General features: G+C 34.8%; 1 protein-coding gene across 1 annotated transcript in view; it reads right to left on the bottom strand.

Moving 5' to 3' along the window:
* SPATA5 (spermatogenesis associated 5) overlaps positions 1–15,237 on the bottom strand; it is a 124,623-nt gene that overhangs the window by 76,288 nt on the left and 33,098 nt on the right. Inside the window, exon 14 of the mRNA XM_015811473.2 lies at positions 5,751–5,877. Within this exon, the coding sequence (XP_015666959.1) occupies positions 5,751–5,877 (127 nt within the window). The remainder of the gene's footprint in view (positions 1–5,750; positions 5,878–15,237) is intronic.

Below are 15,237 nucleotides of genomic sequence, written 5' to 3'. Positions count from 1 at the left end.
TCTTTGAAAGTAAAGGAAGATTTTGTTCCATGCTGTCAATTGCAAGTTTAATTCAAGGCTTCATATTCTTATACCGTGGATATATATAATAAAAACAGCATGACATTTTTAAGACTTACTTAATGTTAATGTATTCAGCTGAATGTTTTTCTATTTGCAGTTGTCTAAAAATTGATTGTACTAAAGCAACTATGAGCTTTATACATAGGTATTCTGTTAAGAGGCAAAAATACCACATGTGCTTGTTCCACATAATTAGATAATAATTAAGACAAAATATTTAATATTTATCAAATTAAATTAAAAGTGAATATAGGCCATCCTTGACATATGACCATAATTGGGACCAGGATTTCTATAGCTCAGCAAGGTAGTTTCAAGTGAGTCATTCCTGATTTTACAAACTTTTTTGCAATGGTTGTTAAGTGAAGCACTGCAGTTCTTAAGTGAATAATGCGGTCATTAAGCAAATCCAGCTTCCCCATTGATTTCGCTTACTGGAAGCCAGATAAGACTCACAAATGGTAATCACATGACCCAGGACGCTGCAACCATTGTAAATACATGTTGGTTATCAATTACCAAATTGTGATCATGCTGTGAGGACCGGTTATAAGTCCCTTTTTTCAGTGCCATTGTAACTTCAAATTGTTTCTAAATGAATAGTTATAAGTAGAGGACTACCTGTATTGTGTTTGTCCTTGGTGATTTTTTAATAATGTCATTAGAAAGCATGTACGGTAAATCTAAAAAAAAGCCAATTAATTTAAACTTATTAAAAGTAACAAGGGAACATTTTAGGTGTGATATATTTTAGGTAAGAAATTCAATTTTCAATAGATAATGTTATTCCACTTTCCTATTTTTAAGGAAATAAAATGGTTTTTGTATTACACCAACGCCAACAAAAAAAAGTTTCAAATTCAAGTTGTTTAAAATGGATTAATTTTTTAAAAATGAAAAAAAACACGACAAACATAAGCAAGTTTAGCAAAAAATAATCAGCAAAATATAATTATCATCAACTTAAATATTCTTTGCACAGCCCTAACAATTTGATTATAACAATTTGAAAATTTCTCTGCTATAAAGTTATACCCTGTATTTTATTTATATAGGGTTATAGACAACAGCATGACTATTTATTTCGGTCTCAGTACAGCTGTGAAAAACGCAACTCAACAAGTTCATCTATGCCTTGTTTTGTCAAGTAAGTAATAAATCTTTAGTGAAAAACTCACAATGCTCCTCAAACTGTCACAAACTGAATTGTAAAGGGGAGCAAACTCAGCAGCCTCAAGGCTGATTTACCATTCTCAATATTTTCTGACAAATGAAGGACTGAAAACAAAGAACATTTCAGCACACCTGGAAATATTTATTTACTGTATTTGGCATTTAAAAAATAGCCTGCAGATTCCTTTGGAAATTCAGATACCTTTATAAATGTCAGCTATAAAATCAATAAATAAAAGCATGCAGAGGCAAATTTGCCACAATTCAGTCAAGGCCACATACAGTAACTATTTAATGTGAGGTTCATAAAAAGTCTTTTATCAAAAATTAAAAGCTAATAATTTAATAAACCTAAGAGATGGACACATTTTTAAGTAACTGTTTAATAATGTCCAAATGTTGTCCTTAAATTTTAAGTAAGGCAAGTTTTAACTATTTTCTTAACTGTGACGTATTTTTAATTAGAATAAATTGCTTAATTCAATTACCATGGTGAAAAAGTATGTTTCCAGTCCCCATTCAAGGTACCAGATTTAAAAGTTAAGTTGGACCTAACCAAAAACAAACCTAATCTATATTCATACCATGGGGAGCCTAGAAGTAGGAATATTTTCTGTTTGGATACCCCAGCAAACATCTCTAGATACTGACAGTATTAACAAAGTTACAGATAATTTTATTTCTATGATTGTTTTTTAGTCTTATCATCTGTAAAATGGTTAGCTAACATCTTGTCTAAGCAAACTCCATTACATATGTAATGTGCAGAATACCACCTTACTGTAGTTGCCAAAATTGTGGAAACCTTTTGGGAAAAGTGTATTTTTGAGGTTTGATGGCTAATAATACCACTTTTTTTTGGAGTAGTACCATAAAATTATATATCAATGGAAAGACAATTTAATCAAGAATGTAATGCAACAAAGTTTGTTCAATTATCTGTACTGTATTCTATGAAAAGTTATAGCCAAATAACCAGAAAAAGGAAGCACAACTTGCTTAGGTTGATATCAGGTAGCTTTCCTTCATCTGATTGTAGCCAATGAGCATGAGTGTTTAGAGAGCCAATCAGGTGTCACCTTGTTTTGGCAATGAGCCAATCAGATTACAGTAGGATTCAGTTATTGATGTCATGTATTGAACTTGAGAGGAGGACATTTGTCAGTGGGTTATGTGATCGCTATCAAGTTGGTTGGGATTTTTTTGTGTTCTTTCATTTAGTGAGCTTGTAAAACGTAATAAAATTAAAGTAATGGTGCAAAGAGTTGACTGGTTCCCCAGAAAGCAATGTAAAATAGTATTATTAAGTGAACAAGGCTACAGTTATAAAGAAATTAGAAGAAAAATTGGTGGAAACTTAACCAAAGGTGGCATTTCTACTGTATACTTTTCCCAAAAGGTTTCACAATTTTGGCCACTACTGTATCTATCCTGAATCTATAGTCCTGAACACAAAAATAAAGCATTCTATTACATCTTTTCAAAATATAACAACCAGTATTGTATGCTGTTTTCCACATGGAGATATACCATAAATGTTAGCAGGTTTGCATTTAATCCCTTTCCTATCATGGATTTTTCCCCCCTAGCTGTTGCAAACTGAATCATTATCTTCACTGAACTATCCACTATCACCAAATATTCTTTTAAGTAGCTAAGAACAGCTCACCCTCTAATATTATATGTGAAGTGAAACCTTTAGCCCTGATATGCAACATTTTATTTTTCTGATGATCACTGATTATTCGCTCTGTTTAAAGCAGTCCTTCTATAGCCTTACAATCACTTTTGATTTTCACTAGTTTGATAAGTTTACTGTGATTATCTTCTGCATATCTCCTGCAATGACTGATGTAAACAATTCATCAACCTCTCTACAATCTGCCTTGTAGATTGTTATTTGATAATTGACAATATGTTTATTATGTAAAGCTAATAAACTTGCTTTAAACTTAGGAAAGCTACTTGCTTAATTAATCTCACTCCAACTAAAAAGGCAAAAATAGACTTTCATTTTGCCACTTTGGCAGAAATGTCTTTTGTATAAGCATATACAGCTAGTCCTTGACATGGTAATGGGCCTAGAGTTTCCATTGCCAAGGGATGTGATCATAAGGTGCAATGTCCTGTGACAGCATCAGTGATGTCAATTCTGGTTATCCCCAATGCTGTCATTAAGCGAAGATTGCGAGTCGTTAAGCAAATTCCAGGTAGTTCCCAAACAGGTTTGTAGGCATGTAAGGCATGGTATATAGCGCATAGCAAAAAAGTGGCAGGTCAGAGGTAGCTGCTGCCAGGTGGGAGAGAGTGTGACTGGCCCATAGGCACAGAGAGAGCACGATAGGGCAGAGGAGTAGCTGCTGCCCAGTGGGAGAGAGTGTGAGCAACTAATTGGAGCAACCTTCCCTGCCATAAAATTTGCTTTTTCTGTTTGCTTCTGCTTTTTTAAGATAAGCCTAGTCTTGTTACCTTTAGATCTCTCATAACCAGAATTCAAGAAAATATTTTAAAGTTATCTATACAAGCTGTATCTTTGGAATGGGAGGGTGAGCAGATAATGCTTTTCTCAATCCCGGGCCCTGTCCTGATCCAGTGTCTGGAGGCTACGTGGCTCTAGATGGAGAACTTCAGACTGAAGCTCACTGTGACATAACTGAATGGAAGTGGTTATTTCCCTTGCCCTGACTCCAATATCAGGATTTTATATTCTTGGTCTGGGTGGGGATACACCAGTGGTGGGATTCAAATATGTGAACAACCGGTTCTCTGTGTGGATGCCACTTCCGGAAGTCCATTCTGGGCCTGGGCAACAAAAAATTAGCTACCAGTTCTACCGAACTGGTGCAAACTGACTGAATCCCACCACTAGGATACACTATTCCATGCAAGACTGGTAGACAGTCATAAATAAATATACCAAAATTAAATATGGTATAAAATATTAAGTACCAGAGTGCATATTTATGACATACTTATTTAAATGTACTTCTACTAAGTGAAAATATTATCATTTTATTGGGAAAACAGGAGGTGTCTGAAAATTGCTTCCTCAATAATATTGGCGGTAATAGCAGAGGTAGTGGTGGAAGCATAACACAAACATTGGAGGCTCGGTAGGTGGATAAAGCTGATAGAAGTGAAATCTGAAAACCTATCTTGAACCACTAATTCCACCTTCCTTTACAAGTCCCAATTTCCCTGATGGAACTAGTAAGTGCCATATCTGGCAACCACTGCCTCACACCTAATATCAGATTATAAGTCACCTGAGAAAACTCATTTTTAAAGATAAATGATCAATATATTGAATGATCATTTGGTCATTTTGATAATATTGGAATTATTGTAATGTGTTTTTCTGAGCACTCTTTAGAGTTATCTGGTTGACATCAGGTAAAAGCATTTATTTATTTATTTATTTATTTAATTAAATTTATATACCGCCCTATTTAAAAAACAAATAATTTTTCTTAAGGAAATGATGGGAGGTTTATGCTTCATTTATATTTACATTTTTTCAAATCGTAAAACCAAAACATAGTATTCATTAACACATGCTAAGGAAACTTACAACTTCAGAAACTATGGGGTACCATCAGAGACCGCAAAATATCACTTCATTCTCAGCCCTTATTCTTTAGATATAATAGCTAGTGTGCTGGACAGTTTTCACTCAGAACTATACAATTCCTTAGCTACACATAACTTACTTCCTTTTGAGAAACAATCATGGAGCTATACAGCTTCCTTTGTTCTAGTCTGCCATGACAAATACAGGCCATGGAACTTCTTGGTGATGGCAAGAAAACCAGGAAATTTTAGCCTAGTGAATTTCTATTTTTCTCATAGGCAGAGTCAGTTTGGTCTAGTGGTTAAGGCAGTGGGCTAGAAAGCAGGAGACCCCAAGTTCAAATCTCTCCTTAGGCATGAAAGCCATTTGGATGAGTTTGGGCCAAGTCATCTCACAGGGTTGTTGTGGGGAAAATAGGGGGAGGAAGATGTGTTGGATATGTTCACTGCTTTGAGTTATTACAAAAATAATAAAAGCAGGATACAAATAAATACATTCCATTCAATGATGACTAAAGAGTGATCTTCACAGAAAGAGTTGAAGCTGGCAGCTTTTTAAATGATAATAAAAAAAATTCAAAGTTTAAAGAAGGAATATCTCACTGGTAGAATGTAACTTTACTTGTAAGAAAATATTTTCTTTTTTTTCTTCTCATCAGTAGCAAGTTAGGTTCAGCTTAATCTGTTGCTTTTGAAATATAGTAAGTCTGGGACACAGTTCAAAACTTCAGAAGAACAGGTGAAAAGGTGGAATAAACTTAACCGTAAAAAGACCATATGGATAAATGCAGCAGATCAATAATCAATTAAAACATCAACCATGACTTGGCTTCTGTTTTAAAATCATGAATTTTAATAAAAATTTAAATTCTCCACTGCCTGTAATCTTAACAAAGTCAGATGATCATAATTATTTGGCACAAAAGCAGTAACAAGAGACTTACCTTGTCTATCATATCTGGCCGGTTTGTAGCTGCCAAAACTGTCACATCCTTTAACTGTTCGATCCCATCCATTTCAGTCAACAATTGTGCCAAGACACGGTTCATAACATTTGCAGAACTTGAAGAACTAATAAAAAAGAAACCCACAGCAGTTTATAGTAAAGCATTTGATGCTAGAAATCTGTAAATTCTGTTCAGGTCCATTTGCTCAAAGTTCAGACTGAAAGTTCTTTGGAGCAAAGGTACCAGTTACATTACTTAATTACATTACTTAAAAATAATAATATACTTTGATAATGCTGGGATTCACTAACTTTTTCTCAAAACTTTATGACCCAAGGAAAAAAGGAAGAAAAATAAAAAATCTATCTTTCTAATCCAAAAGACAACACAAGAGGAAAGGTTTTGCAGCAAAAATTGCTTTAGCACTGTTTTTCAAACTTGGGATGCTACATCACAACACAGAAGTGTTTTGTTCAACCTTTAAGTTCAGCATTTTTTCAAAACTAAACGACAGCATACTAGGCATCTTAAAGCTATGCTTCCTTACTGTCAAAAATGCTTCTCTGAATCTTTACTTTGATTTTATTTTCAAAGCCTGACATACCATGAAGACATGGTAGACAACCCTCTGGTTCCTTCAACCTCTGAAATAGAAAGCTATCATTTGTTTTTAAAATGAAATTGTTATTACCAAAATTGAGGACTAATTGTGTGTACGCTCAAATACGCAAGGGCTGAAACAGGGAGTGGAATCATTTCGGTCCTCTAAAATCCCCAGTCAATATGCTACAAATATTTCACAAACATCCTTACGTAGACCTCTTATATTTCTGACTAAAGTATTTGCAAACATTATATAATAGAATGGCTTGTTTAAAGCTTTATTTCTCAGACCTCCTTATTGCAAAGTAGTGAATTATAGTACACTTCTAAAGTTTCATTTGCAAATTCACATTCCACAGATAAAAAAGCTAAGTGGTTTAGCCTGTAGTCTTCTTTCACCTTCTGGTATTGCTATAATAAAATGCTTTCAGTATTTTTTCAGTTGACTGTGTAAAATAAAACTGCAAGGCACTGATACCTCGTTAAAAATTACAAACTTCTTTATTATACTTGTTTTATCAATTTCTTTTAATAATGGAAATAGGAATATTAATAACCTTTTCCAAAAATAAATGTCAACCTTTCCTTCAGGTGCAAGATTTCACAAGAAACATTTTGAGAAAGAAAAAATGAAAAAATTTAATGGAGAAGACCATATACACTTGGGTCCTGGTTTCTGCTTTCCTTGGATTAAGAGCTCAATTATTGTGATGTTCTACCTATCCCAAACTTTCCTGTTTAGGTACAATTATTCTAGGACCAGTAATTATATCACATAAAGTAAAATTGCCAAGTCAAGTTCAACTCCTAATGACCTCATAGATACATCCATGTAGGTTCTTGCTAACAATACTGAAATGTTTGGGGAATGTTCTTAATTATTGTGATTTGCTTTTTTCTTCCTTGTTTAGCTACAGTCCTGGTGGTCTCCCATTTACATACAAGAATACATACATTTGCTATTCTAGAACAACAATTCAGTTTTCTATCCTGCTCAAATATTTCTCATAAATACTGCTTCTCAATGGCACCAGCAAATCTCACTAGACTTGGACAATACTGACATATATACAAATATATGAGTGCATGTGGATGTGGATGTGTTTGGATGTATATACACACAAATACATATATATGGAAAGCATGTTGTCATATTTTGATGCATGATCGATATTATAGCTTTGGTTATATTTCTCATACAATGTATAATGTCCCCATTAGATCCCCTCCCTTCCATTCAGTTGTATCTGATCCTTGCAAACTGTCTGGACAAATCCCTGAAGTTTTCTCAGAAAAGTTTTTTTCAGAAATGGTTTGCCATTGCCTACTTCTTTGGGCTGAAAGTGACTAACCCAAGGTCACCCAACTTTGTGCTTAAGGTGGGACTAGAACTCACAGCCTCACAGTTTCTAGTCTTATGTCTTAACCATAACACCAACCTGGCTCTTCTTATATATACTTTACAGATATGGTAGATACTTGGATCTATCAAGACACAATAAAATTAACTCTTTTCACCCAACCATAGCGTAGGGTGCTTAAGTCATTGAAAAATTTATAAAATAACTTGTTTAAGCAAAATAATAAAACAGCTATTGCAATTTTAGGAAGAAATGAAAGTAGGCAATAGTTTAATTCCTATTACCATTGCAGATTAATATAGATTGAGCCTATGGTAGATTACTGTAGCTTTTATACCAATATTAATAAAGTTTACAGCTTTACAATTTGAGTTTATGCAGCAATAATCTTAAGATGCAATTCTATCAAAAAAGATTCTTAAATTCATTATTCCAAAGTAAGCTCAGTGTGGTATATGTCTCTGGTTTTCAAATGCCATACATATTTAACACACTTATGAAATGGAGAATTAAGTAATCAACTCCAAACCTGAATGGTTTCCTTATTTTCCCAGTTGGCACTATTTACATGGATAACCTGATACAAAAAAAAAGGTCTGGAAGAATTCAGCAAAGGATTCCCTCCAAAAGCTCTCTTGAACAACTGTTAAATGGAGCTGAAAATTTTGAACAGGTGGATGTAGGAAAAGGAGCAAAAAGACAAACACTTAGTCACAGAATTTAGTATTCAGATACATGTCAAAATTCTCAACTGGAGCCAAATTAACGAAGATTATAGAAAAAGCAATGAAAATTTAAACTAAGTAAAATAAAAATGATTTATTTTTTCTTGTTCATGGGTCAAGATCCTAAAATGCTATGTTACATGTATGATTTTAATTATATTCTATTTAACGTTTCATTAGCTTTGCCTCAAGGAGCTATCTTATAATCCTTGGCTCTGCAAGGCTATTACTACTGAAATCAAAATAAATTTCTTTATGTTCTTCCAAGCTGCTGTGATTCCCTTTAGGCAGGGAAGTCAGCTGTCTGATTACACACCATATTTAGCATGACTCCTACAAGTAAACAAGCCTTTATGGCTTAACAGGATATCCTATAAAAATGCAGACAGACAGACATTTATAACAGGAGATTTCTCCACCAGCTGCTTCAGAACTGCGTCAGCAGCATGCGTGTTCAGATGTTTGAGCTCTGCATAAACTGTTAATCTTCAAGATAAGATAGAAGCACATTTTTTCCATTTTCCCATGATTTCCTAGCAAGATTTTCAAATTAAGTTAGTCAATGCTTATTAAACATGCCTGGCTTTTTGACACAAACATAAGCAAAGATCCAAATTATGTTGAACTTTCCAGTCTAATTTGTATGGTTGCAGTATGCAACCGATCCGTGTTATTTCCTCCTGTACCAAGCCTATGAAATTTTGATGTCATTATCCAAGCAAAATAGAAATAGCAATTGTGCAGACACTGACACAAAATAATTTTCTATCAACAAACTGATTATGTCACAAACCAGCATTTATGCAAAATCCAAACATCCTCATAGAACACTCCAAGGAAAACAGTTAAAAAACTTAGGAAACAGTAATAATAAAAAATCCTTTAAAGTTCGCAGATACAGAACTTGTATTATACACATTAGAAAACTACAACACTATATTACTTTTCAGCATAATCTCCATTCAAATTGAGGCACTTGTCATAATGTCTTACAAGGTTTGAAATTCCTTAGTAGTAGTAGTTGCTCGGCACCAAATCTGGCCTATAGGGGGGTGATCAAAAATATCCCAACGGAACTGCTTCAAAACTTCTTGGGTGCATCTAGCGGTGTGTGGGCGAGCATTATCATGACCCAACACCACACCGGAAGTCAGCATGCCCCAACGCTTGTTATGGATGGCTCATCTGAGTTTTTGTAACATTTCACAGTAGACATCTGAATTGATGGTCAAACCACACCTCATGAACTTCACTAGCAGTACTCCTTTGGCATCTTCACATTTGGCGGGATTTTCTATGGTACCACTTCCGATGTGGTGTTGGTTCACAATAATGCTCACCCACACACCACTAGACGCACCCAAGAACTTTTGAAGGAGTTCCGTTGGGATGTTTTTCATCACGCCCCCCCCCCCATAGCCCAGATTTGGCACCAAGCGACTACTACTAAGGAATTTCAAACCTTGTAAGATGTTATGACAAGTGCTTCAATTTGAATGGCGATTATGTTAAAAAGTAACGTAATGTTGTAGTTTTCTAATGTGTATAATAAAAGTTCTGTATCTGCAAGTGTCTGTCATAGATAACCAAATGGAGGTTTATTTCCGAATTGCCCTCATAGGTAGAGTTACATAATTTTATGCAAAAACCTAGCTCTTGAAGAGGCAATCTCCAGAAAGGTGAAAGGATTCAGTTACAGTGGCAGGGAAAGCACTGTTGGAAGACTAAGTTATGGATAGATCATTATGGACAAAATCTATCTATGTGGATACTAGAAGAGGAAAACAACTGGATGGCAAATAATCCAGCAAAATCACATGATTTTATTTTTTCATTGTGCCATTTTATCATACCAGAAGAAAGCATAAAACTGTTGCTTTTGGCTTAAAATGGAAATGAGAATCCTTATATAACTTCAGGTCTTTAATAATGTACAGCAAAGAGCTGGATTTTTCAGAATGGAATTTAATAAGAGTTCTCTCCAAGCTCCTGCTCAAAACTGCTTATAAAAAAACACAAAAGAACAAACATGTCTAATGCTGAAACTCCCCACAATTATACATATATAAACAGCATCCTATTTCCAAAGGACATATATATCCTAACTTCAGCAAACAGACTGTCTGAACAGCATTTACACAGAGCCAGGCTCATTCATCACCTTCAAGTTTAATTACGAAGTCATTTCCTCTTGGCAGCCTTTACTGGTCAGTGGAATTAAGTTTTACATGGTCAGGATAACAAGGAATTAGAAGTATACCCATAATTCTCTTCAGCTGTACAATTTGTTAAGATCTGAAGCTTTGAAAAGGGAAGGATTTTTTTTTAGAAACAAACATTCCTTCTCGCATACAGTTGCATCTGGAACATTTATGTGGACATGATCTCAAGGGAGACTTTTATTCTGCAATTAAGTTGTGAAAATACTGCTAAGGAAAGGAAACCCAATATTAGAAGGAGCCACAAAGAAATGGAAAGGCATCCATTTCTTGAGTAGTACATATTGTACTAGTTGTATACTTGAACTGTGGATTGGCCAGTCACATACAATATATGCCAAATATAGCCTTATGTCTTAGGGATTTATTAAATATTTTAACAAATATTTCTGCCAAACTGATTTTGTGGTAGTCAGTAGGAACAACCACAATTAGAACAACCACTTGTACAGTTCAGAACAAAACCTCTCATTTTATTTTCTCCAAACCTTTTTATTAAAATGTGCAAATCTTGCATAATTCTGTCCTGCTGTGCTTTGTGGTACTTTTCTTAAATCAAAGGATTTCAAAATTAGAAGTAGGCAATCTTAAGGAGCAGTTCCTTGAGGAATAACATCTAGGAACATCACTCTTCCTATTAATTCCTCATGTTTCTTAAACCTGTTTTGCTATGAAAGTATTTAATGTGATCTAGAAGGGAGAGGGTAATATCATTCTTTTTCACCTTGCAAGCCAATATGAAGAATTACTATATGAATCAACAACAGTCATAGTATAAAGGTAGTCCTTGACTTATAACAGTTCATTTAGTGACAGTTCAAAATTACAACAGCTCTGAAAAAAGTGAGTTATGACCGTTTTTCACACTTATGGCTGTTTCAGCATGTGATCAAAATTCAGACATTTGGCAACTGACTCATATTTATGATTGTTGCAGTGCCCTGGGGTCACATAATCCCCTTTTATGACCTTCTGACAAGCAAAGTCAATGAGGAAGCCAATTAACTTAACAACTGTGTTATTAACTTAACAATTGCAGTGATTCACTTAACAACAGTGGCAAGAAAGGTCATAAAATCAGGCAAAATTTGCTTAACAAATTTCTTACTTAGCAACATGAATGTAGAGATCAATTGAGGTTGTAAGTCAAGGACTACCTGTAAAAATATCTATTGGTACACCTATTATTGCTACACATCTATTTTTTTAACTAAAAAGTAAAAAAAAATAGATTAATGGAAGATACAAAAAAAGCATCTGAAAGAGTTGAAAAGGGGTTCAAATGAACATTCTGTTCCATACCTTTCAAAATGTTAAAAGTTTCTGAGTCTTGCAAGTCTTTTTTTTAGTCACTTTACTCAGGGCAACAGTAACTATAAGAAATTATGAGTCTATTTTAGGTACACATGAAATACTTTGTCATATAAGACTTGGAATCCAATGATATATTTTATAATTAGCATCTTTCTCTTTTCTTAAAAGTAAGTTTAGGGGATTCCGTTTGGATTAAAAGGGTGTGGGAGTGGGTATGGTAAAAGGTGTTTGGTTCCAATGCTAAACTAGAGGTTCCTCAGTAAAAGTGAATCTTGGAACAGATAACAGGAAAAAAAAATATGTAATTAAACTATGTAATCTGTACGCTGGCTACCAGCTTGGCTGGCTACAAAAAAGACTGGACCAGTTCACAGAAGTCATGGGGACCAATGGCTTTTAGCCTTGATGGCAATGTGACTGCATTTCAAAGCCATCTGCTGGGAGACTACTGGGCTTCCTAGTTTCCCGCTTTGAGAACAGATTGTTAGACTAAATGGACCAGGGGGCAGGACACCGCCTGTGTTCTTATGTTCTCTGTTTCTGGTCTAGATTTCCAGGGGGAATCCATTAACACCAATAAATCTGTTTTTAATTCAGTGAAGTAAATTTAAGGTGAATTGGGGGGGGGGGATCAGAGTAATGTTAAGGCCATTACATTAAACCTATTACATTAGAGTCTCCAAAAGAATGACCACTTTTATTTTAGAATATGGAACAAGAATAATGAAAGAAGAAATATGCAGCTGCTGGATTTATGTTAGCATTTTTTTTTTTCAATATAAAATTTTTATTGTTTTCATCATAAAAAAAACAACACCAGTATTACACAATATTATTACACAATATTATATCCCACCCCCCCGGACTTCCCAAACCAAATCCCAGGCTAATATTCAAATATAAGTAAACGAATATTAATTTCTCTAATTCCACAAACTCTATTATAAACAATCCATCTCCTCCATATTAATAAAAATTATTCATTTAAGTAATTCAGATCACCAAAATCTTTACCAATTCAGCAAGATACTTTAACACCGCCAAGAAAAAAAAAAAAAAAAAGGACCATTCATTAAATTTAGTTTTTCCCTGTCACCAATAACTCTTCCTCTCTATTACAACATAATTATCATATTTGTAATAATAATATAAGTGCATTTCTATTTTTAAAAAATATATTCTATCATTTCATCAATCTACACCTATAAAAAATCATTTTAAGTCCTTAATAAAATTTACAACTTCAATTACATATCAATTATNTGACTATCTTAAGCAGCCAGCAGTTGCTTCCTGCCACAACTCCAGCTGAATACAAGATGATCACAGCAGTTAAAAGTATCCACTTGAGACTTAGAATTGCCCAAGTTAATTTGCCTGCTCCACCTGGGGCAAGTCCCTGGGCCTCTTCCAATGTCAGCTTTTTATTTTGAAGACACGGCTGCCTGAAGATGTAAAAAAAAGCAGTAAAGGTAGTATAAATGATGTCTTATTTCGGGGGGGGGGGGGGATCCAAGCAGCTGGGGGGAAAAAGCATATCAACATTTCACAGGTTGGGCCGCCTGTATATTATTTTACTGAATATGATTATATTCCATACATACATGTTGTAACATATATATTAACAATAACATGGGAGATTTCTCATTAATTGCTTGTAGGAAAACATGTGCATATTATCAGCATCAAGAAGCAGAAGTATTTATTTTGCTTCGAAAACACTGGACTGAGAAACTGAATATACAAATTGTTCTGAGTGTTTTAGTCCCCAAACATCTGGAGAGCAGAAGTAAAAAAAAAACTGATGTTGATCCAGATGTGCATCCATATCAGCTATGAGTTATTTTATGCTTTAATACTCTTAGCCAGATTGAGACTTGTTATCTGAAGGGATAGTTTTCTGCTTCCATTACTGGGGATATATGCATTATATAAAATAGTCCTTGGGATGCAAATAGTCTTTTTGTTCCTATCATTTGGCCCTTAGATTTGATTTCCAAATTTGAGATAGGGGTTATGTAGCACACGTAGGTAGTCCTTGACTTGCCACCATTTAGCAACTGCTCAAATTAATGACAGTGCTGAAGAAATGATTTACAAACTGTCCTCACATTTATGACTGCCACAACATCCCTGTGATCATCTAATCAAAATCCAGGCACAGCATAGAATATACAATAGTTGAAATCAAGTGATCACCCTTTGCAATCCAGTTTCCAACAAGCACAGTCAGTGGAAAAGCCAGATTCACTTAACAATTCTGCTATTCAATAATCATGACAAAAAAGGTGATAAAATTGGGCTCAGTTCATTTAACAACCACCTCGCTTAACAAAGGAAGTCTGTTCTCAATTGTGGTCCTAAGTCAAGGACTACCTGTATGTAGCTTACCTGAAAAGATTACTGATCTTGTACCACTTTCTCTTAAGTAATTATATTACTTATTGTTCGTTTCCATAGCTAGTGGCAATAGGAACTCAGCAGTCTCTACACAAGGTCACTGGAAGTCTGGAGGTTCCCTTTTTCCCCATCCTCCCCTCCGTAGCAATTTAGTCTTCATTAGCTCAGAACTAGTTCTGTGTGATGTTCCTTAATTAGTTTATATGCTTTGACTCACAATTTCTGTATATACGCTTTGACTCACGATTTCTGTAAACCCTTGCCATTGGTCAAATAAATTATGATTCATGAAAATTGGACTAAACAGTTATTGGAGAGGCAGCCACTGCTCAAACTTGAACTACCAGCTAATTTAGTCAGCAGAAGAAATTTGTTCAGTTGCTGGTATATAAAACGAAAGCTGGAGAACTGGGCATTTTAATATTAATCCCAGCTTATTTCTATTTGAAATTTGGCCCAAATTTAATTTCAGTTTTGAAAGCCTATGCCAGGGGTAGGCAACCTTGGCTCTTTTATGACTCGTGGACTTCAACTCCCAGAATTCCTGAGCCAGGAATTCTGGGAGTTGAAGTCCACGAGTCATAAAAGAGCCAAGGTTGCCTACCCCAGGCTTAGGCCTGGATTCAGTGACTCTTGGAATGTTTAATTACAGGGATTAAAATCTTTTAACATCAAACAATTGGAACATCTCAGTCATTTGTTTAAGAGTTACGGACACCAAGTCCTGCAACTCTCTGCCAAGGGGCGGTGGAGGTGAAGAAGATAACGAGGGTGGCAAGTGGAAGTTTTTTGAAGTTAATTGAGATGTCTGGGACATCAGGGATATAGTCGGTCTTAAAGTTGAAGGCACAATTTTTCTCAA

Source organism: Protobothrops mucrosquamatus, unplaced genomic scaffold (assembly GCF_001527695.2).
Source record: "Protobothrops mucrosquamatus isolate PMUCROS unplaced genomic scaffold, P.Mucros_1.0 scaffold_50, whole genome shotgun sequence".
Lineage (NCBI taxonomy): Eukaryota > Metazoa > Chordata > Lepidosauria > Squamata > Viperidae > Protobothrops > Protobothrops mucrosquamatus.
Note: the sequence above shows the minus strand (reverse complement) of the source record. Positions and strands in the feature narration are given on the sequence as shown.